The sequence below is a fragment of the Gekko japonicus genome, unplaced genomic scaffold (assembly GCF_001447785.1).
Source record: "Gekko japonicus isolate JY-2015 unplaced genomic scaffold, Gekko_japonicus_V1.1 scaffold66, whole genome shotgun sequence".
In the NCBI taxonomy this organism is placed as follows: Eukaryota; Metazoa; Chordata; class Lepidosauria; order Squamata; family Gekkonidae; genus Gekko; species Gekko japonicus.
Window position 1 is genome coordinate 1,839,787 of NW_015163605.1, and position 25,197 is coordinate 1,864,983.

A 25,197-nucleotide genomic window follows, 5' to 3' on the forward strand; every position below is an offset into this window, starting at 1 on the left:
CGGAGGGCAGCGCGCCCATGGAGGGCGGCGGCGGCAGCATCTTGACGGGCGAGAACTCGTAGGGGTAGGACGGGTCGGCCGGCGGCGTCAGCGGCAGCTCGTGGCCGGCCCCGAAGGCCGGCTGCGGGGTGAGCCCCAAGGGGGGCGGCGGCGGCGCTCCGGGCGAGTGCGCCGGCATCTCGCTGCTCCAGGGGTGGAAGATCCTGGACGGCGAGCCCAGGCCCGGCTCGTAGGAAACCTGCAGGAAGTCCGACGGCGGCGCGCCCGGCTGCCCGATCCGGCTGCAGGTGGCGGCCAGCAGGGCCAGCGGCGAGTGCTTGGCCAAGTCCGGGGAGGCGCTCGGGGTGCGGTCCTGCGGCGGGCGGGAGGAAAAAGAGACTGTTGAGAGCGTCGCCTCGGCCGACTTCCCGCCCGCTTCCCTCCCCGCCCCTTCGTCGCCCCCGAAAAGTTTACTCCTCTGAGTCAGAAAGCACCAGTTGCTGCGCACGTGGGCGGGGGAGTCCCCCGAAAACAGGCGCCCGTCCTCTGCCCGGGGAGGGATGCTCGGAGTCACCCTGGCCCAAACGCTCTCCCTACCCCGACGCGCCACCAGCAGCCCCGATTGCCTCGCCTTCCCGAGTCTCGTGCCAAGTTCTCCTGTGAACTGCAGACAAGTCGCCGATCCTCGACGACCCCCCCCCCCCCCCTTTTTTCCGCCCAACTGACGAACTTTGAACAGTAGTTTGGAGGTGGTGGCCCGGGGTGGGGTGGGGAATGGAATCTCGTACTTTGCAGAGCCGGGAAATTTGGATCTGGAGGAGCGCGTCGGGCCCCCGGCATTTCAACTAGACAAGTTTCTTTCCGGGCTGGAAGCCACTTACTCCGGAAAGTTCATTGTGGGACACAGACTTGTCCGTAAAAGCATCCAGTATTCGACTTATTCTATGATCTTTCCTAAGTAATAATTGCCTCGAGCTCACGTGGCGCGCACGCCTGGGGACCTGAACTCCCTGCTACGGCGATCTCTTCCCCCCCCCCCAGTTGACCGCCTCCCACCTCTCTGATCTCGCCGGAGCCGCTCACCCACGCCCCGGCCTTTCCCGTCGACTTTCCCGCCCCACTGCCCGAGCTGGACTGGCCACTGACCTGAAGAAACGCTTGCAAAGAATCGTTCCGGAGGACGGCCACCGCGGCCATGGCTACCGCGTCCGGAGGGAGAGGAGGCCGCCGGGGTAATGCCGCGGCATGGAGTCGCTCCCGGGAAGCCGAGAAACTGCCCAGTTTACTTCTTTTGGCTGCTTCTCCCCTCCCAGCCCCACCTTTGCGGGGCCCCGCCGCCTCCTTAGCCAGCCCGGGCGCACCGCGATCTCGGCGGACTGTCTGCCTACGCCAAGGATCACCTCCAAGAATTTGATAAGGACTTTGCTGGGCCGCCAGCCAGTCAGAAGGAAGATTTACGGCTTTGAAGTTTGCCGCTGCCCAATCATCAAAGAATAGCGGCTCTTTCAGAAGCGAAAGCAAATCCTTTGAATCCACAAAGCTCCTATGGTGTGTTTGTTGGTCTGGATAAAAGAACTGATTATTAGGGGGGGATGGGAAGGGAGGAGATAAAGGCGGGACAATTAATGAAGTAATCACTATGTGGGAAATGTATATACACAAATAATTGGATTTTCTTGATCAAAGGGCCCCTTACCGCCTGGAGACCCTGGCGCTTGATGCTCAAGACCTTGCCTTTTTGCCCAACCTTTTTATTCTCTTCCTTTAATTTTTTTAAAAAAGTATATTATGGGTAAATATTTCCAGAACTGTAAAGTGACAGTTGTTACTTCCAGTAATATGATCATCCGGATCCCCAGTTTTAGCGGGTGGGACTCAACAGTTCTATTTAAAAATTCAAAAAAAGCCCCCTCCCTGGAGTGCATGCCCAACTCCCAATCGAACTGCAAAAGTTTTTAAGGTTTCTGTTTGATATTTTTCTGAAGCCAGAGAGAGAATTCCTAGAAAGGAATCCTTCAGAAACTGCTACCAAAAAGGTTATTCTTCTCACGACCCCCCCCCCCCCCGGTCTGTTTGGTTAATCTTCCCCCGGCCCCCCCCCCCCACCGGTCTGTTTATCTCGTGGCGCTTGGGAGTTCCAGCCTGGGAGATGCTTTGATCAGCTACAAACAGTATGAATCCCCCCCCCCAATGCTTAGAAGTGCAATATCCAGGGACATACTAAAACTAAGGACAGCGATCGCCCATGAGTGCCCATAGAGAATAATGAAGAGTAGGCTTGCCCAGAGGGGATAGTGCAGTACATAATTGCCAATAGAGAATCCAAAATTGCCAATAGATAATCCATGACTGCCCATAGGGAATAATGGAGAGGTCGCTTGCCCATAGGGGATAATGGAGTACATAATAGCCAACAGAGAATCCATGATTGCTCATAGGGACATAATTGTCAACAGAGAATATATAATTACCCAAAGGCAATATTGCCCAGAGGTCATTCTGGCTCCCCCAGGTCTCGTTAGGGGCTCTTTAAAAAGTTATGGCCGCCGCTGATTTCAGTGGCAGGTGCAACACCCGCACGCGGGGGGCGGGGCGAAATGTTCCCTCGCCTCCCTGAGCCCCAGGGTGGTGGCCTTGGATTCTAGTGGCAAATTCCACCTCTTGCATGTGATGTTGTTCTGGCTCCCCCAGCTCTCAGGAGGGGCTCTTTAAAAAGTTATGGCTGCCGTCGCTGTTCTTTGCGGCAGCTGCTATGCCCACGCAGGGGGGGGGGTCGGGGCGAAACATTCCATTGCCTCCCTGAGCCCCAGGGTGGTGGCCTCCGGGGTAGTGGCCTTGGACTTGTGCGAGATGTCATTCTGGCTCCCACAGGGCTCCTTAGGGGCTCTTTAAGAAGTTATGGCCCCTGCTGCTGTCACCAGGAGCTACAACTCGCAGGCGCAGGGGAGGTGCGGGGCCAAACGTTCCCTTGCCTCCCTGAGCCCTGGGGTGGTGACTCCTAGGGGCAAATTCCACCAAGTGGCCTGACATCACACCAGAGGTCATTCTGGCTCCCCCAGGTCTCGTTAGGTGGGGGAGGGGGGGCAAATTCCACTTCTTGCAACCTTGGGAGCGGAGAAGAAGGGCACACGCCCTCTCGTTCTAGGCGGCGGCAGCGCTGATCCATTCCGGAAGCAGCTTTACGAACTAAGACTGGGAGAAAGAGTTCAGAACGGCACTTCTTTTGCCCCAGGCATTCTCCTTGCCCTTACGTGCACACACCAAAATTCTTGCTTCCTCCTACCCAGTCTTTCAAAACAAACAAATAAATATGGAGCGCGCCGCCGCCGCCACTCCCGGGCGAATTTCTGGCCGGCTTCCATCTCGCAGAGCCTAAAGGGCGCCTCCGCTTCAGGGGCTGCTGGTGCGCCGGGGCAGATGCTACACGCTTGGTTCCCTCCGACTTTCACGCTTGGTTCCGTCCCTCCACCGTTCGCATCCGTCTGAGGGGGAGTCGGGCACGCTCCGGAGGCAGGGGTGGGTGGGGGGAGACAGGGGGCTTCCCAGGACAATCTGCCGGACGGGAAGGAGGGTCGAGGCGGCCGCGCCCTTCCCTGCGAGAGCGGACATTTTTTCTGCAACTTTCCCCCAGGTAACCTGAGCCGCCTAGCGCCGGCCGCCTTCCCATTGTGTCCGCCGTGGCCACTGAAGCCGCCTTCAACGCCCAGCACAGAGAGATCTTTATCTGGCTTCCCTGAGCAAACACGCCGTGGCCTCTCCAAGGCTTCCAGAGGGCTGGAAGGGCCTCGAACCAGGTCGGCTCCTTTGAGGGGATTAGCGGGCCAAGGCCTCTCCCACGGCTCCAGATGGAGTCTGGGGGAGAGGGAGAGGCCCCCCGCCGGGGCCTCCGACGCCGACGCACACCCACCCGGGGGCCAGAGGAGGCCTTTGCTCCAGGTCTCGTCACTGCTCTATCAGGTCGATCCTATGAAGACGCGAGCAGAGTCAGGCGCAGCGGGGAGGGGGCGAAAAGGCCACCAGTCCCAGGTCAGGCTGTTGACGGGCTCGACAAGGATTTTCAGCAGCCCCCCAACTCTGGCAGCACATCATAATTATTTTACGAGAGGCACGGTCGACATATCCTGCACACCTCCCATCGAATGCAACGATGTGCAAGTCAGTAGGTTTTTACGCGTGCCCGGATGAAAACAGGGACACCCCTGTGAAAGTCAAACAGGACTCACCCGCCTGCCCCATTCAAGTTCTCTGTAAATCTTTAGGTATTTATTTGCACCCCGCTTTTCTCTCAGCCCCACCTACCTCACAAGGGTGTCTGCTGTGAGGAGGGGAAGGAGTTTGTAAGCCGCTCTAAAACTCCTTTGGGTAGTAAAGGGCAAGCTAGAAATCCAATCTCCTCTTCTTCTTCAAAGCTACTTATATTGTTTTCTATTTTATCCTCAGAGTAACCCTGTGAGGTAGGTTAGGCTGAGAGAATGTGATTGGCCCACAGTCACTCAGCGAGCTTCCATGGTCCGAGTGGGGATTCAAACCCGAGTCTCTTTTAACCTCCACACCGACTAATCTAAAACCCATCCTTGGAGGCTCAGAGATGCCCCCTCCCGGCGCCCTAAGTGGACTCGTCTGGAAACCAAGCCTCTCCGAAGCAAGGCCGCTCCGCCTCGCCCCCTGCGGAATCCTAACTCGCGTGTTCCACCCCAGGGCGGGATTGGTCGTCAGGATTCATTTGCCCCCAGCTGGAGGTGGCAGAGGAGGTGGCTGGTCATGGCGGGAGGGCTTCCAGCCTCGCCCGCAGTTCCCTGGGAAGGGGGGTGGGCTGAGCTGCGTGGAACTGCAGGGCGGTCGCGGAGAGAGCGTCAGAAAGAGGCTAAAGACTGGAAAGGCTGAGTTTGCGGGAGTGCTTCCAGCTTCGCCCGCAATTCCCTGGGAAAGGGGGAGGGCTGAACTGCAGGGCGGTCGCGGAGAGAGCGTTAGAAAGAGGCTAAAGACTGGAAAGGCTGAGAGAACGTGTCCCATCAGCCATTTGCCATTTCCTGCGCCAACGTGGCGAAAGATACAGCCTCTCCCTGCTCAGGGGGGAGGCTGAGCCACAAGGGCGGAGAACCCGAGACGGCCTCCTCTCTCCAGGCCAGAATCAGGCGCGGAGGGCCAGAGATCGCGCGCTCTTTGCGCTCAAGACAACCCCCCCCCCCGAACCTCGGTCCAAGCCCGAAAAGCCACGTGGTACCTTTTATTGGGACCAGCCAAAAGCACACCATACAGAGTGCAAGTTTTCAAGGTCTCCAGAATTCTTTATTGTTGGAGCCCTGTTAAAGGGAGCCCTGATTCAAAGCCTTCCCTTGTGTACAATGCTAAATAGGTACCCAGGTTTAAAATGGTGGCTCTGTCAATGGCTCTCTTGGAAGGAGGAAGAAAAGAACTGGAGTTCTGGGCAGAGGAGATCCAGAAACAAGACTCTAGTAATCTTCTCAGTGGGCTGGGAATGTCTTTGCTTTCTGTGGGACTTCACTTCCAGGCGGAGTGTTTAGGAACAAGTTTTACACTTAAATCCTGAGCTTTAAAAAAAAAAAATAAAGTCCCATTGGTGGCAATGGGGCTACTCATGAGTAAGAGGTTTAAGACTTGTGATTTGCATAGTTCGTGATTTCCCTGATGTCTTTTCACACAAGCACTGGACTGCCAAACTTCCATTGCAATCCTATGCAGACACAGACTTACCTGGGAAGTAAGTGGGACTTCCTTCTGCATATATATTTACATAACTGCATTTTGAACCACTTTCTTCCCTCGCAAATGGCTTCACGTGGAAAATGTGGAGAAAAACGTTGATATCAATGGGATTGAATGCGAAATAAGCATACACAGAACTGAACTGGACCCATGTATGACAGCATTATTGAGATGGAGAGTGGAGGAAACAAATTCTGATTTTGGACCCTGCCCACTGGGCAGGAGACGCCAACTTCAGGGAGACAATTATTTTGTACCTCTTAAATTAGTGTTGGGATAAAAATAGGTTCATTTCAGGATCCAGAAATGGATCCTTTAGTGCAGTGCATGTCAAGGAGTTGCTGTGTGTGTGTGTGTGTGTGTGTGTGTGTGTGTTTTAAAGCAATGAACATATTAGAAGCTCAATGTATCTTTATTCCACAAATTTGTTTTCATTTATTAAGAGATGCACAGGTAAGTCAAGGCCAAAAGTCAATCCAAACATGACACGAAAGAAGGGAACGAGATACCAAAGAGCTTAAAAAACATTAAAAAGAAAGGCCCGGAGAGGCATTAAATAAACCAAATTGGAGTCCAGACAACTATATCCAGTAGAGACTGGGAAGTCACCTGAGGCTCAGGACATCTTAGGACAGGTCAGCAGCTGCAGAAGAGAAGGCCCCTGAGGGTCTGTCCGTCATCCAGTTTGGCCCCAGAGAGGCAAAACCATGTGTAGAAACTCCAAGTGGAGCACCGCAGATGAGAGCAGCGAGGTGGAGTCAGATCTCAGGAGTCAGATCTGCTCGGCCAGAAGCAGGTTGGAGAAGCAAGAACTGGGATGGAGGTGGGTGCGGATTCCATCCTGTGATGGCAAAGCTCTCTTCCCTGTGCAGGGCTTCTCACTTCTTTCCTTTCCATCTTTTTCCATATCCTGCAGGGAAAAGAGAAACAGAGGTAACCTGGGGTGGGAGCCAGGGGGGTAGAGAATGCAAAGAAATGGTTAATTTTTCCTTGGGCAGAGACAGAGAGAGCACCAGCCGGAGAGGGTGACAGAGCAAGAAAAACCATAACAGTTGCAACTGCAAAGACGTATAAGAGAAGGCTTATTTACCTGTATCGCCCAGGTGAAGGAAGGGGAATGGGCTGTAGGAGGGGGCACTCAGGCACCAAACCTACTATTTGTGCATGTAAAGTGCCGTTAAGTCTCAGCCGACTTATGGCGGCCCCAGCAAGGGGCTTTCAAGGCAAATGAGAAGCAGAGGTGGTTTGCCACGGCCTTCCTCTGCAGAGGCTTCCTTGGTGGCCTCCCTTCCAACTACCAACTACCAACCTTACTTAGCTTCCCAGATCTGGAGAGACTGGGCTATACCATGCTGCCTGCCCTCCCAAACTACTGTTTAGAACATTTTAAAAAGAAAATCCTTTCTCCAAGGAGCTCAGGGAGGTGCTCCCATAGCTCTCTGCTCCATTTTATAGACACAACAACCCCATGAGATAGGCTGGGCTGAAAATGACTAGCCAGTTCAGTTCAGTTTATTTCTACAGTCCTTAGACCAGTCATACAAAAAGAAGTACACCTTTGCAATATTCCAAGATTTTAAAATACATTACTACAACATTAAAAACAGATTAAAATTTAGTCTAATATCAAACTGCCACATCTAACTCCTTAGACTTTCTGTAATCTGAGTATCACCATACAGAAACTGGCTACTTGGTGGGTAATCTTGGGATTTCTATCAGATAGAAGAAACTTGAGTCTGGCTTTTTCGGAAAGGCCCGGAATTTGTTCAATCAGCGGAGTGATGGTTTTATTACATGCAACCTTATAATATGGGCATCTAAAAAAATGTGCTGAATGACTAGCCAAAGGTCATCCAGCAAGCTTCATGATGGGTGGGTGATCTGAACCCGGGTCTCATAGATCCTTCCCCCATAGCGTCTATATCATGGGGGGGGGGGATCCTTTGTGTTTATTTTCTAAATATCAGAAATATTTCATGGAAGGATCTAGGCGACCGAGGTTCAAATCCTCCCCCCCTTCGCCGCCTCGTGAAGTTTACATGAATATGATGGAATGGGGGAGGCACAAGTTATAACTTTATTCAGAGCCCAGAGACATGACACTGGGGCTGTGCATACACAATCCCAGTCAGCCTTGCAGATACACTAGAGAGCAGTAACATACACTTCTTGCAGACCTCTCTGCAGCCCTATGAAAGCCGCTGGCTGTAGGTCCTAAGGCGTCCTCCATAGCTCTAGTGACCGTCCAGCCTCCCCACTTCCTGAAAAAAAATCTGCTTGGATATTCCGCTCTAAGTCTGACTCCAATCAATGGAACTTACTTCCAAGACAAGAGTTGAAAATCACAGTGCAAGGCTGAGTGATACAATCTACACATTCCCAGACAAATTAAGGCCATCTTGCCCAATGCCCCTTCTTTGTTTGCTTAACATCCAGATGACAGCAGAGTTCCAAAGAATGTGAACAACTGCCTGCATAGTACTCTGCGAAGTTTCAGTATGTCCATGTCTTAGCCAGACTGTAGAGTCTGGTTGATGGTAATGAACTGATATGGGTTTCGGCATTTTTTTTGGGGGGGGGGTCCTCAGTATGTGCATTTAGATAAGACAGTCCTGTTCTCATTAGTCAGGAAAAATCGCTACATGCCGTGAGCAGCATGGCCAGATAATGGTCAGGAAAGTACCTGGTATAGCTCTGTCCCCAAGGATGAGTAGGTGTGCTCTACAGATGGCAAGTCTTAAGATGGAGCAGAGGAATGGGGCAGGCTGAATGCGCAATCCTATGCAGAGATACAATGGAGGAACTGCATAGGATTGCACTAGGTTAGAATATGCTTGGTGGAAATAAAAGATGTCACCACAGCCTCTTGGGACGGAGAAGCAATCATTGCTTTGTATTTGAAAAATGATAAAACCAGCAGTGGTTTGGATCAGTCTCCCACATTGATCAGAACTTCTGGATTGCCTATAAAACAGCAAAAGTTTTTTTAAAAGTGGGAGTTCTTACACTGGTAAAGTTGGAGATTAATTTTAGGTGGACAATGCCCTTGCTTTCTGGACCTTGACCTGATTTTTTCAAGAGGCAGCATGGATCTGTGGAGCTGGATGTATAAGTGTCTGAATGTGACTTGTAAAGGGTTCAGAACCTGGGTCTTAGTTACTCTGTCTCACCTTCTTCTGTTGTGTGGGGTGTGGAACATGGTGGCCCAGTTCAAAGGGGATTCCTCATTTCTGAGGAGTAGAAAAGAGACGGATGGCATAACCCAGAAAAAGATAGCTCTGGTTTCACTAAGAGAAGATAATTACACAGCTGAGCCTGCGATCTTGTGCATGCTTAAAAAGGTAAAGGTTCCCTTGCTCAAAAGCCAGTCGAGTCCGACTCTAGGGTTGTGGTGCTCATCTCAGTTTCAAAGCCGAAGAGCCAGCGCTGTCCGAAGACGTTTCCGTGGTCATGTGGCCAGCGTGACTAAACACCAAGGCGCACGGAACGCTGTTACTTTCCCACTGAAGTGGTACCTATTTATCTACTTGCAATTTCTTGCTTTCGAACTCCCAATAAATTCAGTAAAACTTATTTCTGAGTAAACATACAAAGGATTGTGCTGCAGTTCCAACTCAGTTTCCCCCCCCCCCTCTATTTTGCTGGAGTGTGCCCTGAATATTAAATATACATTAAAATTATTATGACTTTCAAAGTGGAGATAAGGGGTAACACATTTGCAGTGTAATTAATCTTTAAAAAATAAGCTACTGTTGACTAAATTGAGCATGTGCGAAAACCAAAAAAAAAAGTTAAAAAGTTGATGCTAAAATAAGACCCGGGTGGCCTTAAAACATCAGAATTTTGCTGATAACACAGTTAACACACTGATTCTGAGTGGATCGACTTCATTATGAACTTCCTAAAAAGGTTCAGAATTGTTAATGAGTAAGAGTGTTCTGTTATGAATATGAAATACATTGCTGAAATACATCTCTGGCTCCAGCTCCTGCCAACCTAGCAGTTCGAAAGCAAGAAATTGCAAGTAGATAAATAGGTACCACTTCGGTGGGAAGGTAACAGCGTTCCGTGCACCTTGGTGTTTAGTCATGCCGGCCACATGACCACGGAAATGTCTTCGGACAGCGCTGGCTCTTCGGCTTTGAAATGGAGATGAGCACCGCAACCCTAGAGTCGGACTCGACTGGCTTTCGAGCAAGGGAGCCTTTACCTTTACCTTTTTTTAAAGAGTGTTCTGTTATGACTATGAAATACATTGCTGAAATGCACTGCTGACCTGGATAGCCCAGGCTAGCCTGATCTTGTCAGATATCGGACGCTAAGTAGGGTCAGCCCTGGTTAATACTTGGATGGGGGACCACCAAGGAAGTCTAGGGTTGCTACCTAGAGGCAATCAACCCCCTTCTGCTCACCTCTTGCCTTGAAAATCCTATGGGGTTGCCATGAATCAGCCGTGACTTGACAAAATAAACAACAGCAATCAAGCTTTAGTAATGGTAACTTTCCCCTGGTTCCTCCGCTTCAGAAGTATCCTGAAGAGAATGTATGTCACTCCTACAGTTTTCTGCCCTCTTCCTACCTGCAGATTTTTGCCAGTATTTTCATGGTATAGGCATACACATGCACAGAATGGCCGTTGGGTATTCAGTAGCCTTAGTGCTGCAGAGCTGCAGAGCTGCCGGTGCTAGTTAAGGACAGCAGAACAGCACGGATTTGCCTGAATGCAAATCGCTTCAAAGTTAGCATTCTCATTACCACTTCAAACATTTGCAACACAGCGATTCTCACCTTGTCAACAAATGGAACATTTTAGAAGGAATTTGCATAGGATATATTTTGAAATAAAATTGCATAGGTGATTAGTTCTGTGGGGACAGAGAAGAGCTGCCTGAATTCTGACTTTCCCAAAGGTGCTACACAGTGCTAGGACATCCAAGAGCGCAGCTAATTGGTGCTTAGAAAAATATTTATTTGTTTGTTTGGATTTATGAATCGCCCACCCTGCAAGCAGGCTCTGGGCAATTCACAACCTTAAAACACTTAAATACAATTGACATATAGTTAAAATTATCACAGTAGAACAGTAAATTATAATTTAAAACCATTCCAGATGGCGTAATAGTCCTCATTTGCTGGCCACATCACCGCCCCACATGGCAGGGAAGGGCATGTGGGGGCCACAGAAGAAAAAGAGAGGGTGCCAGTCCTAACCTCCCATTGCTGTCCTCAACCAAAAGCCTGGCAAAACATATCTGCCTTACCAGCCCTGCAGAACTGCATCAAACCCCACAGGGCCCTGATGTTGTTTGGCAGAGAGTCCCACCGGGTCTATTCAAGGACAGCTGGACCTCCTTAGGGCCGGGCATCACCAGCAAGTTGTTTTCACAAATATCCACAAGTATTCACAAAAAATTAGTAGAGGACATCACGCTGCACCCGTGTATGAGTAGCAACAGAACTTAACTAATATTGTAACAAATGTCTCTGATGGACACTGGGTCAATAAATAAGGATCAATTTATTATTAGCACATTCAATATATGACTTTAAAAAGGTAAAGGTAAAGGTTCCCTTGCTCGAAAGCCAGTCGAGTCCGACTCTAGGGTTGCGGTGCTCATCTCCGTTTCAAAGCCGAAGAGCCAGCGCTGTCCGAAGACGTTTCCGTGGTCACGTGGCCGGCCTGACTAAACACCAAGGCGCATGGAATGCTGTTACCTTCCCACCGAAGTGGTACCTATTTATCTACTTGCAATTTCTTGCTTTCGAACTGCTAGGTTGGCAGGAGCTGGAACTAGAGACAGGAGCTCACTCCGTCATGCGGCACACTCGGGTCTCGAACTGCTGAACTACTGACCTTCCACAGCCTGCAGTTCAGCATCTTAACCACTTGAGCCACCGCAGCTCCTTTATGACTTTAAACAATTACGTTAATGGGTATTGTGACGACCTCTTACTTTAAAATGTTCTTTCAGTTTCACTCTGTAGGGTAATCTGGCTGCCACCAGGAAAATTTAGGCTTTCCAAACCTTTTTCTATAATATTTTTCACAGGGTAGGTATATCGAGGGTCTGAGCATTCATGAAGGTCTATGTGGTCTGAGGAAGGATTCTTTACTGAGCTGGTATACTTGAAGTAAATAGGATTTATTTAACGAAAGTATAAACACGAGGGTGAACAATGTAAACAGTACTGGGAATGATTTGAACAATGGCTTAGTGTCTCTCACAAGCTTCTCTCTACTGACAGGGATTTTTCATAGGCAACGTTGTAACACTTTTCACTGTACTTTTCCCTAGACTCTCAGCTTTCAATTGTAAATCTTATAACACAGAACTAAATGTCACTCTTTTCATACACAGGGATGAGTCTCCTTCAACTCAGAGACAGCACTTAACTCCTCTTCTGCTTCTCTCACAGAAATCACACAGAACAAAACTCATATTAACTGCTTTTACACAGCACTCTCTGCTGACTGACAAACTGTTTAACTGTCATCACTCTTAACAGTCACTCCTGATAGACATACAAATCATCCACACAGCATCCATTCCAAAACCCCTCCCCCTCTCTATCACTCACCAATCATACCACTTGCCTGCTTCCAGCACCCAGTCTGTCATACATCCATACAAACCAAACTTTTAAAGACACACACACAAATAAACATGAAATTGCCACAAATCCCCCCCCTTGTCCTTTAAGCGGAACACATCTCTTTGTCCAAAGGGGTGGGTGTAGCTTCTTCTGTCTTCATCAAGTTCTACTAGTTTTGTATGTATCATAATTATATGTCAGTCTTCCTCCAGAAGTGTCAGGTGACCTACACAGGGCTATCCCATTTTATTCTCACAACAGCCCTGCATGTTTGGTTAGGCTTGGATCCTGATGAAAATCTTCAATGACAGAAGGTGTTTCCACCAGCAGTGGTGACTTCTTGCCTTCTACTCCACCTTTTGTAGCCCCAAATGCCTCCTGGAATGCCCAGGAACAGAGTGAGGTATCAGGTGGAGTCTGCAGCATGGGCAGGGATCACCTAAAGCCCATCTGAAAGAAATTCTCACCAAGCCATGTACCAGAACTCACCAGTCTGACGTTTTATCTATTATACCACATTGGCTCTTTGTCTTTGCTTTTCTATACCTTTCAGAATGTTCACTACATTTGTCACAGACCCACAGACGTAGAACTGTACTGTAGAGGCAAATTTGAGAAGAAGAAGAGACAGTTTGGTATAGTGGTTAAGAGCGGCAGACTCTAATCTGGATTACCGAGTTTGATTCCCCACTCCTGCACATGAAGCCAGCTGGGTGACCTTGGGCCAGCCACCGTTCTCTCAGAACTCTCTCAGCCCCACCTACCTCATAGAGTGTCTGTTGTGGGGAGAGGAAGGCAAGGCAATTGTAAGCTGCTCCGAGACTCCTTCGGGTAGTGAAGAGTGGGGTATAAAACCAACTCTTCTTCTTCACCTTGGTTTCACAGAAACCTACCAACTCAGAAAACAAGCTGCTTTGGGGTGCCTGTCTGTCTAGCCATCACATTTTAATCTCACCTTTCCTCCAAGAACACCTTATGGTTCTTTATCCTCACAACAACCTTGTGAGGTAGGTTAAGACTGAAAACAAAATGACTGGCTCAAGATCGCCCTATTTGTTTCATGGCAATGCGTGGGGATTTTAACTTGGGTCTTTCAGGTTCCAGCCCAAAGACTCTAACCGCAGCACCACACAGATTCTCTACTTTAGCACTTGATTTACAAAGTTATTTTGTCAGTTGTCATTAACTTAGTTTCAGTTTGAAAGGGGAGAAAAACACATTTACACTTTAGAAACTAAACACCTCCTATGAGAATGGCATCTCATTTCTAAATCAGAAGATTATGGATAAGGTGCCTCTTCCTTTCCATAGAGAAACTGCTTTTAATATTATAGCTTTGTTTTATGGACTCCTTTGGGGGCAACCCTACAACAGTCTTCCGCTTTACATTTTACTTCACTTTCCATAGAATTATCGTTTTTTCACAACAGCAGCAATGAGCCAACTTTCCATCTCAACCTTCTAACAGACTGGCTTGCCTCCTACTGAGGAGATCTATTCTCTCTCTTAATTTATAGCCACGCTGGGCGGCCACCTTTTAACTGCAGCTTGGTATTTTATGGCCCTCACAGAGTCTCTGATCACAGTGTCTGTAAAAATTAGCCACTTCCTCTGTCTCGGCCGTTCTCTTGGTAGGGTGCCTCAGCTGTCGGGAATCTCAAACAAACCTCCAGCAGCCCCCTTTCTGACATAAGGCTTCTTTATGTGGAATATTATTTTATTACTTACTGAGGAGGTCTTAACTTTCTCCATGAGCTTCTTCCCTCTGCTTTTTCTGTGAGGAAATTCTTTTTGGCACCAATCCAGAGGAAGTTATGTTGTGCCAAAGCCCCACTAAAATCAATCAGGTCAAGATAAATTGATTTCAAAAGGATTTTAAACTGGGCTAACTTTGTCTGGATTGGGGCCTCATCACAGTGTTGGCAAACCTGCGCTCCCCCCCCCCCCATGTCACTGGGCTGGCTCACAAAAGACAACTGTCCTGTGGAGAATGCAAATTATCTGATGTGAGAGGAACTGAAATGCAGTGGTTGTAATCTGGAGGACAAATATAACTGCAGTGGAAATTTAGGTCAGGTATTTTAAATAACAGTGGGGGGAAAAGGCTGGGGAAAACTACAAAGAAATAGCCATTTTGATGTTGAATGACTTGTCAAAATACATTAACCATTTCAGTAGCTTTCGACAGAATGACTTTGTTTTTGCAGCATTTTGATATTTTGATGATCCTGGTTGGAAAAATTGAGAGTCAACTGCCTAACCAGTGGTTTAGAAACTCTGCCAACTTGGGTCCCCAATTCTGCCTGTTTGTGCATCTTCAACCCCTTCCTTGCATGAGCTGGATAGCTCCCAGGAAACCTCTCTCCTCAAAATAATACAGCAAGAACTACCTCAGCTTCCTTTAAAAAGCTAATTGCACCACCTCAAAGAAGAGGATGCTGTACTGTTGCCTCCATGCGTGAGAGGAGATGGATGGAGTGTGTGACGGCACAGTTTCAGATAATTGCTTTCAGTCTCCAATCTGGATATATTTTTTTCCTTCACTGTGTTCCCCTGAATTAAACAAATGGAGACCATATAAACAAAGCTTGTTATTCCAGTTTGGTCCTTGCCCCTACTAAACACCTTTATTATGCTGTATGCTAATTTGCTGCTCTCCCTCTACCAATATGTATGGACTGGTAACTTCCATTCCAATATATCTGAAGAAGTGTGTGTGCACGTGAAAGCCTATACCTTGAATGAAACTGTTGGTCTTAAAGGTGCCACTGGACTCCAACTTTGTTCTCCATTTTAAAAGCAAGTTTAAATAAAATAGTTGGCTTGTCTGTCCACAACCTACAAGACTCAGGTTTAAGAGGGCACCTGATTCTATAGGGCCACAACTCAAAAAGTTCTGGCCCAAGGTCTAATAAATCTGACTCCTTGACTGGAAGGGACTTTGGGTCTGAGACAGCAAGAAACTTCTTTCACAGCTAATAAGTTCTAAGCCAGAGGTCAGCTGGGCATAGGGAGAAGAGAGGACTGGAAGAATGTTCAGCACTGCACCTAGAAAGAGGGAAAGACAAGCATCACCCCAAATCTGAAATCCTGGTGTTTAATTGACAACTGCCATTGATTACTATTTTCTAGAATGCAGAACATGCCCTGTCTCTTTGGTAACATTATCCTTGGCACTGGAAAACAGTAAAAACTAGTTCAGATGTATACAAGAGGAAGTCCCTATGATGACTGTTGTTACTTTGCACACAGGTTGTTTGCCCCTGTTTGGATGCTCTGGGGGAGTGTTTTTAACCCTTGCATTCAAGGGGTGGATGGGGGAAAAGGGCCCTGGAAAAGGACCCCATACCCGGCCTGCCTTGGCCTGCCCCAGCCCCACACCCTCAAAGGAGGGAGGGAAGGAGCACCAGCCTGGCCAGCCCAGAGCAGAGTGAGGCTGGATGGGCCGTCCCTCACTGGGAGAGGTGGGGCAGCCCCATCCCATCCCTTGCAAGAGAGGAGAAGCCAAGTACAGCAGCCCCATCCCATCCCTCACCAAGCAGGCTGGTCCCATCCCATCCGTTTTTGGGTGAGGTGGCCCATCCTGTCCCTTGATGTGGTGAGAGGCTAGCCTTGGTTTCCCTTGCTACAGCTACAGCCCCTCATTTTGGGCTGGGGTTGCCTTCTGGGTGGTGGCCCCAGGACCCAGTAGCCCCAGTGGCAGGGCAGGGCTCCAGGCTACTGGCCCACCAGGATTCTTCCTGGTGCCCTTAATGGCCATTCCATGGCTACCTGCGTCCACACAGCATTCTTTACTATGTCTTTTCTGCTCTCTTTCTTAAAATGGATATTGCTCTTTCTTAAAACTGCTTTGCTGTGATGTTTTGGGAAAGATCTCAGCAGAGACAGTATGGCATCCGGGTGGTTCTTCTCAGTCCTACCCACAATGGTGTCCTTTTCCCTGCCCAAGAGGTTCTGCTGCTGAGGGTTTCAGGCTTTTCCAAAGCTCAGCAATTGATGTAACATTATAACAATAGATCTTATTAGGTTATCTGAATTCCCAGTTTTGTTTTTTTAAAACAGTAAGTCTCTAGCTCCTTTTGTTGCAGAGATATGCCCGTCTGCTTATATCTCCACAACAAAGGGGGATAGAGACTGACTTTCGAAAAAAGTAGAAAGAAAGTTGGGAATTCAGAGAACCTGATAGACAGATTGTTCAAATATTATAATACTATGCTAGTTGCCATTAATTGCTTCCCACTATGTGTACTTGTGGTTGAAACAGCCATTGGTGTGTTCCTCACATGTGACTGTATACATGCTCTTTCCTGCTCAGAAATGGAGGCGGGGGGAACGATATTGCATATATTTATTTAATTCAAACATTTCTATCCTGCCAATTTCCTCAGACTCAAGGCAGCTAGGTTGCAGTAATCTGCTTTGGATACCAACTGGGGAAAAGAAGAAGAAGAGCTTGGATTTATACTCCACCATTCACTACCCAAAGAAGTCTCAGAGCGGTTTATAATCTCCTTTCCCTTTCCCTCCCCACAAAAGGCACCCTGTGAGGTAGGTGGGGCTGAGAGAGCTCTGAGAGAACTGCCCTTGAGAGAACAGCTCTGAAAGAACTTGTAACTGACCCAAGATCACACTAGTAGCTGCATGTAGAGAAGTGGGGAATCAAACCCGGTTCTCCCAGATTAGAGTTCGCACTCCTAACAACTATACCAAACTGGCAAATGAGGGTACATATAAATAAATAAAGTATAGGACACTCAACATTTGCAAGGGGGATCTTCATACGTGAAACAATAAGAAAAAAAAGAACTGATAACCAAAAACTAAAAAAACTGAAAGATAAAATTTACGAACAGGAAGAAAAATTAAAGATTAATCCAAGTTTGAAACAACTGAAGGTAAAGATAACCAAACTACAACACGAAATTAACTGTATACTCAATGATGAGATTGCAAAAAAAAATTACATACACCAAACAGAATTTTTTCGAAAATGCAAACAAACCGACACGCTGGCTAGCCTTTAGACTTAAACAAGAAGAGAAACAAAGATATATTAAAATATTAAGGAATGAACAAGGTGAAGATAAGCATAGAATAGATGACCTGAAAGATATTGCTAAGAATTTTTACACCAAATTATATAGGAAGGAAACTATTGATACAGACGCTATCCAGACCTTCTTAAAGAACAGAGTACACACAAAGAAATGAAATGAGGACCAAAAAAATATCTTAAACCAAAAAATAACATCGACAGAAATAGCGGGAGCAATTAAAAACCAAAAGAAAAATAAAGCCCCTGGCCCTGACGGGCTACCCTCTGAATTTTATACAACTTTCCAAGATGAGCTGAGCTCAGTTTATAAACAGATAGTAACAGATATACCAGAAACAAAGGCAACACCAAGATCCTGGAATAGTGCATTAATTTCACTAATACATAAAAAGGGTACTGATGAAAAAGAAATCAAGAACTACCGCCCTATATCATTACTCAACGTGGATTATAAGATCTACGCTTATATAATGGCCCAACGTATGAGGAAGATACTGGTACAATTAATACACTCAGATCAGGCGGGATTTCTACCCAACCGGCAAGTAAAGCAAAACATTAGAACTATCTTGAATGTTCTAGAGTACTGTGAGACAGATATAAGCAAGCAGTTAGCAATAATTTTTATAGACGCCGAAAAGGCGTTTGATAACGTCAACTGGGACTATATGATCCAAAATCTAAAAGAAATAGATTGCGGGCAAGACTTTATCAGTGTAATTGAAACAATTTACAGAAATCAAGAAGCGAATATAATAATTAATTCAGATCTGACTACAGGAATAAACATATTTAAGGGCACGCGACAAGGGTGTCCCCTTTCACCGCTTCTATTTATCCTTACTATGGAAGGTCTATGTGAAAATATCCGCAAAGATAACCGAATACAGGGGATCAAAGTTAAAATGCTCAGAAATCAGAGGATTTTAAGCCTAGAAGGCCACAACCTAATGGCAGGGTGGCACTATTTTTTAAGCGTAGGAACAGAAAAACATTCCTACTTTTGTCAACACCGAATCAGAGCCTGTTTAATAAAAATATGGAAGGAAATTAAAACTAACTACTATGACAAAAAACCAAGATGGGTTGCCCCCCTGGAGGCTATCTCATTACCAACTTTGATGACGGAAACCCGAACTTTAAGTTACGAAGTCTTACTAAACAAGAATAATCAACTAAAATCACAGGAGGCCTTGCAAGCCCAACAGGTCAAACTAACATGGTGGGAAAGAATCCAATTAACATCTAAATATAACAAAGATATTCAAACAGGGATAAATAAAAACTTTACAGTACTAGACAAAATTTTATTGGGTCCAGAAGTAAAAATGATAGGCAAAATATACGCCTTTCTATTAGAAAATAGACCACAAGATAAAAATAAGAAAACACCCCTGACAAAATGGAATAATAATATAGGGAAAATAATTGACCCACGAAAATGGGATGGGATATGGAAAAATATGAGACAACTAAAGGCGGTATCACTAAAAGAAAACCTGTTTAAGATCTGTCATCGCTGGTACTTAACCCCTGCTAGATTGGCCAAATTTTACCCCGGTAGTAACAATAAATGCTGGAAATGTAAAGCACAAATTGGGTCGTTTTTCCATGTTTGGTGGTCCTGCGATGCGGTAAAGAAATACTGGAAAGAGGTACATCAGGTGATCACCCAGGCAACAAAGTTGCAAATAACACTGGACCCTGAAATATTTTTATTAAATATTCTACCCGAGAGTTGGGGAAAAAAAGATAAACACGTCCTGACAAATTTGTTAGCAGCAGCTAGAATCGTATTAGCCAGTTACTGGAAAAGAGATGAAATTCCGGATAGACTAGATTTTATAAACAAAGCAATTGAGGTGATAGAAATGGACAATCTAACACAAAAACTCCACGGAAGGAAAAACTCTGTATTTTCAGCTATGTGGTCAAATGTTTATGATTGGATCGATAAGAATGTATAAGAACATACAAGATAATTTGATTGTAATCATAATTGATATATATAGATTTTTGTTAAGCTTTAAGGATCATTTTAATGTGCAATATGGTGGGTTTATGGGGATCACGGGTGTTGGATGTACCACTATTTATACTTTAATAAAAAACTAACAATTAAAAAAAAACACATTTGTGGCCTAAAGCAGGAAAAGTTACCATATAGCCTGTAAAACCGGTGAGTTTTGATATATAGACATTGCTCATATTGGTGACGGTTGCACCATTCATTTCAGTGCAGGGAACAGATGCATGAGCCCAGAGAATTGCATGCATCAGAGCTCCCACGCTTGTACGAAATATAAGAGCTGGGGCAATGATCTATGTCTCTCTAGTGATATATAAATACTCTGGTTCTACCAGCTTTCATTTCAGTGGCATGTTAGAAGATGCAGTTATCTCTTTTTTAAAAAACTAGTTTTGGAGAAAAATTATCAACACATTTTAGAGTGATCCGACTGTGTCTCGATCTTGAGGCCATTTGTTATAAAAAATGCAAGCCATTTTGTGCAATAGGGTAAAACCCACAGGAAGATAATTCATTCCTGATGAGAACTGTGGTTCACCACAAAGCAGAATGAACTCGAGTTGGGGAAAAGCTTCTTATACCCACCATCACAAGTTCTAACACTGGGCGCTAGAATTATGCACCTTCAATTCATCTGCAGGAGCTATCACGAGAGCATGAAAGGGTACCTGGTAAAATCAGTACAAAATGTATATGATGAAGTGAAGTTTAACACAATGAATAAACCACAATAGAGGCATGCAGAAGCAGTTTGGCAGAAGCTTATAAATGTTATATGGATGGCAACATAGCGCTATAAAATCTAGGCTAGGTGTTATCAGGAAGCCCGAGGCCAAATCAGGTTTCCTGATGACCACAAGCAGCCCTTTGCTTGCCACTCTCATAGACAAGACGGACGCCTGCAGTTGTAGGTAGCCACAGGACTGAAGCTTGCTGCAGTCTATTTTTGGGAAGGAATGGGGCCTGGACCCCTGCCTTCCACCCCCTCCACTATGTGGTCGGATTGCAAGGTCCCTACCTCTTGGTGGTGGTGGTGGTGGGGGGCTCCTGGCTCGTCTGCGTGGTTACCATAGAGTTTTTGGCCGAATGCTAAAGCATCCCCCCCACCATGTGCCCGGTGCGATGACGTCACCTCCGGTTGATGTCACTGTGCCAGGCACATTGGGCACCATGGAGCTCTTTGGGGGTGGGCAGATCAGGGGGCCCAAAATCAGGGGAACCCTCGCCCTCATTGGGGGAATGGCAACCCTACTATGTGGCCTTCCCATAAAACTGGAAAACAATAACACACTTAAATATTGTCACAATATTATGCTTAGGGCCCTATGCACATTTAAGTTCTATTGAAATCAGAAGGGCTTATATTTCTAAATATATGTGTCTGGAGCTTCCAGGAGGGGATGGTAGCCACCTGCCTCACCTCCCATGCATGCTGCTGGCCCCTCTCCTGACCGTGCCATATTATCAACAGAATTCTTGGCATTTTGTTTAAAGTTTTCTTTAAAAAGAGGAAATGGTGTATTAGGTGACATGACATCAGATCCAGGGCTCTTTTTGTAGAAAAAGCCCAGCAGGAACTCATTAGCATAATAGGCCACACCCAACAGCAGGAACTCATTAGCATATTAGGCCACACCCCTGACAGCGCAGCTCATTAGCACATTAAGCAGCACCCCCATGTTACCAGAAGTGTGGTCATCCAGCCACACCCACCTTTTGCTTCTTATTCTGTTTACCTTGTTTGTTGTCCAAACCCAGGGCTTTTTTTGTAGCAGGAACCCTTTGCATGTTAGGCCACACACCCCTAATGTAGCCAATCCTAATGAGTTTCTGCTGTTGGGTGTGGCCTATTATGCTAATGAGTTCCTGCTGGGCGTGGCCAACTTGGGAGCCAGCCGGAACTCCGTTCCTGTGCGTTCCTGCCCAAAAATAGCCCTGAATTCAGATCTCATATTTGTGCCATAACAATCTTGTATTTGTGACATAACATGACACGCCGCCCAGCCATAGGTGAGGCAAATATTATACATAGCCGTGTGTGAATACATTATACATTATTAAAGCACTGCTGTGCATGCACTCTGGAACAAGCTAACTGAATTATTCTTGCTCCTCCAGTCAAACTGACACTGGCTGTAAACGGTATCAAGAGGCTGAAACGGAGGGGCCTCCTTTCTAAAGGCGTCTGAACTAGGATTGCCAGTTATGAGTTGGGAAATTCCTGGAGATTCTGGAAGTGAAACCTGGGGAGGGCAGGGTTTGGGTAGGGGAGAGGCCTAAAAGGGGCATAATACCACAGAGTCCACCTTCCAGAGCAGCCATTTTCTCCAGCGTAACTGATCTCTGTAGCCTGGAGGTCAGTTGTAATTCCGGGAGATCGCCAGCCACCACCTGGAGGTTGACAGCCCTAAGTCTAAACTAATCACAGTAAGGTTAATTAATGAATTAATTAACTTAGTTCATTTAAAGTTGGTCAGGCAGGTTTATAATTGGCTCAGGCCAAATGGTCTCAGAGACAGAGCTTCTTGGTAACACCCTTGTGCTTTAGGAACCTGCCTCTGAGGTAAACCCCCTCTCTGCCCAGCCATCCATGACACAGGAATGAATGGGGGGAAGCCCTTTGGTTCCCAGGGTCAGGAGTGGCGGCAAACAAGAATATTCCCATATGATCTGCCAGCTTTGTACACACATCGATGGGTCCTTGTAGGAGTGGCAAGGCCCTAACATCACAGCTGCTCCTAAAACTCTCTGGGCAGCCCTGTATGCATCCAGTAACAAGGTAAAGGCCGAGGCACCCAAAACGGAGGGGGAGAGAACATGGAGGATGCGGACTGAAAATTCTGTTCCCCATTGTGGCTGACTCTGTGTGGCTGCATGCTGTGGGTTGCTACTTGGATCACGGGGTTTTCTTCATGTCATTGCAAGCTTCCACAGAAAAATTAGCATTGGCATTGTTTAGGTCCACGGGGCAAACGGAGACATCGGAACAGCTGTCTCCCAGGAGGCAGTCATCACCAATGCCCCCTCTAAGCTGTGGAGTCTTGTGAGCAAAAATTCCACTTTGTGAGCTACTGGCATTAAAGTTGTGAGTGAGCAATTTGGCTACTGCATAAATTCGTTTGCTCTGGAGCCATCCTTCCTGAGCTAAGACAAAAATGTGTGCGCCGGAGGCTAAAAAACTGGGAGCTAGCTCACACTAACTCAGCTTAGAGGGAACACTGGTCATCACAGGAGGAAATTCAACATACTGGGACTGTTCTTGTGGTGGTCCCAAAATTAATTTTCTTTTTCACATTCTGTCTAATAGGAATATTGCTCACAGTTTTAATCCATCAAGGTGGGTAGCTGTGTTGGTCCGAAGCAGTAGAACAAACTGTGTTCTCGCAGGGCTATTTTTGGGCAGGAACGCACAGGAACGGAGTTCCGGCTGGCTCCCGAGTTGGCCACTCCCATCAGGAACTCATTAGTATAATAGGCCACACCCAACAGCAGAAACTCATTAGGATTGGCTACATTAGGGGTGTGTGGCCTAACATGCAAAGGAGTTCCTGCTACAAAAAAAGCCCTGGGTTTTGACAACAAACAAGGTAAACAGAATAACAAGCAAAAGGTGGGTGTGGCTGGATGACCACACTTCTGGTAACACGGGGTGTGGCCTAATATGCTAATGAGCTATGCTATCAGGGGTGTGGCCCAATAGGCTAATGAGTTCCTGCTGTTGGGTGTGGCCTATTATGCTAATGAGTTCCTGCTGGGCTTTTTCTACAAAAAGAGCCCCGGTGTTCTGTAATTCCATCTCATCGTCTGATGAAGTGTGCATGCACGTGAAAGCTTACAACTTCAATAAAAGGTGGTTGGTCTTAAAGGTGCCACTGGACTCTAACTTAGTTTTAATGCACATCAGCCTGTAGCTGTCATCATGCTGTTACACGACTGCATCGCACTAATTCTGCCCTGAGTCTTGACAAGAAAGGCAAACTAGAAATCAAGCGATAAACAAACCTTGGTTTCGATCGGTCAGTCACTTTTCTTTTAATCGCACAGTGGATTAACTAATTGCCTGCCTGCAAGTATTGTGGGCCAACAGAAAGCTGCCTCACAAGAGAAATGCAAAAAATAAAAAACAGTATCTCAGAATTTCAGTACTGCTGTGCTACTGCTAAGGAGGCTGTGCCACAACAAACATTTAGGAGTCTAAAAGACTGTGGCTGAGAGCCTGGCACGGCCAGGATGGGATGCGGCTGGCACCCTGGGACTGGCCTGGCAGAGATCACCAGTGAAGGGTTGGCATGCCAAAGACAGGTACAGAGTGGGACCAAGAGAAGTTCTCCCATGGGGTGGGTCTGGCTGGACATGCACTCCATAGGTTGCAAGCGGATAATGGTTTTGGTGGTGGTGCTAAAGGGACTGAGTGTGCCCCTGGGAATGAGGGGGCCAGAATGGATACAGGCCAGTCTGGGAGTGAGGCTCGGGGGTCTGGGCCCAATGTTGGGTATTAAAGGTGGTGGTGCGCCACTCTTGGGGGTGGCCAGTGGAAGAGTCAGGTTTTGCTACTCTGTAACTGGGGCTGGTTGAAGTTAACAGCCACCCCAGTGGCAATAAGGCTTGGATACTCTGTGATCTGAGAGCATGAATCCTCATTTCCAGGCATGGCATGGAGCTGTGCCCTTTGCCAAGTATGCTGTGCCCACCTGTCCTCTAGGTGGATCAGAAAATGCCCAAGCCCGCAACAAAGACATATACAGAATATTACAAGTCGCACAGTACAAACATGCATTTCTGGCTTCACCTAGAAATCCCCTTCTCTATTTTGTTCACATGTATGATGATGGGTGAAGGCATCCCACCGCTTTCCCTTCTGTCGTACTGTTGGCTCATCCTGTTTTGGCTCGTGACAAAAAACATCGTTTCATCCCTGAGGCCAGATGCAAGTGTAAGGAAAGAGAAATCTATTTCCTCCCCTCCCCACAAAGTATATATGACTTGTTTTCTTAGCTTCTGATTTCTACTGCTATGTAGACTTCATAATCCATGGTTTTTTTAGAAAAAAGAAACAAAAATGTCAGACGTGGCTAGTTATCAAGAGGTCTTGGGCTCTGTGATAAACAGCGGTTCTTCAGATGGATTGGAGTGGGCTCTAATCCACAAAAGTTTACATTTGAATAAAATTTTGTCTTTATGGTGCCACGTGACTCATTTCTGCATGCTGCAACAGTCTAACAAGGCTACCACTCTGGAATTATTCACCTTTGCAATACATGTAATAGATTTTCATTTTGTCTGTTTTGATACACCCCTGGGTGAGAAAGGTCCAATCATTGTGTTACAACAAATGACCCAAAGCTGACATTCAAAACAGATACAAATGTAATGTCATTTGGTACATAATGGACAAGTTTTTGTTGGGGGTTGCTTCCGGTGCGGGAAGCGGTGCACAAAAGTGTGTGGTCTATTGGGCCTTTTCTGATTGTACTATTTTCTATTCTAGGGTTTCAGTACAAGTGACACTAAACGTAACCACTTCTGTTGGATGAATAGATCAAGCAAAACTATTCTTGCTTTAAAATAACGCCAGATACCGAGTTAGGTTACCATATGTCCAGAAGAACCATGCACACATGCACATACACACACACACAAATCTGAATACAGCTTTAGTTTTAATCTGTAACAAAACAACTGACTAATCACTAGGGATGCTGGAACACCCACTGGCTCGGCTCTTACCCTGCCTACCACGGGTCCCTAGCAGGGAGCCAAACTTTCAACAGGCTGTTTGATAGGCTTGCCAGCCCCCCCCCCCCCCCCC

At 46.8% G+C, this 25,197-nt stretch overlaps 1 protein-coding gene across 1 annotated transcript in view; it reads right to left on the bottom strand.

The window, feature by feature from the left end:
• Positions 1–6,478: 6,478 nt before the first annotated feature.
• Positions 6,479–25,197, bottom strand: part of MYO3B (myosin IIIB) — a 426,227-nt gene continuing 407,508 nt past the window's right edge. The window contains 1 exon segment of the mRNA XM_015407261.1: positions 6,479–6,616. Coding sequence (XP_015262747.1) covers positions 6,479–6,616 — 138 coding nt within the window.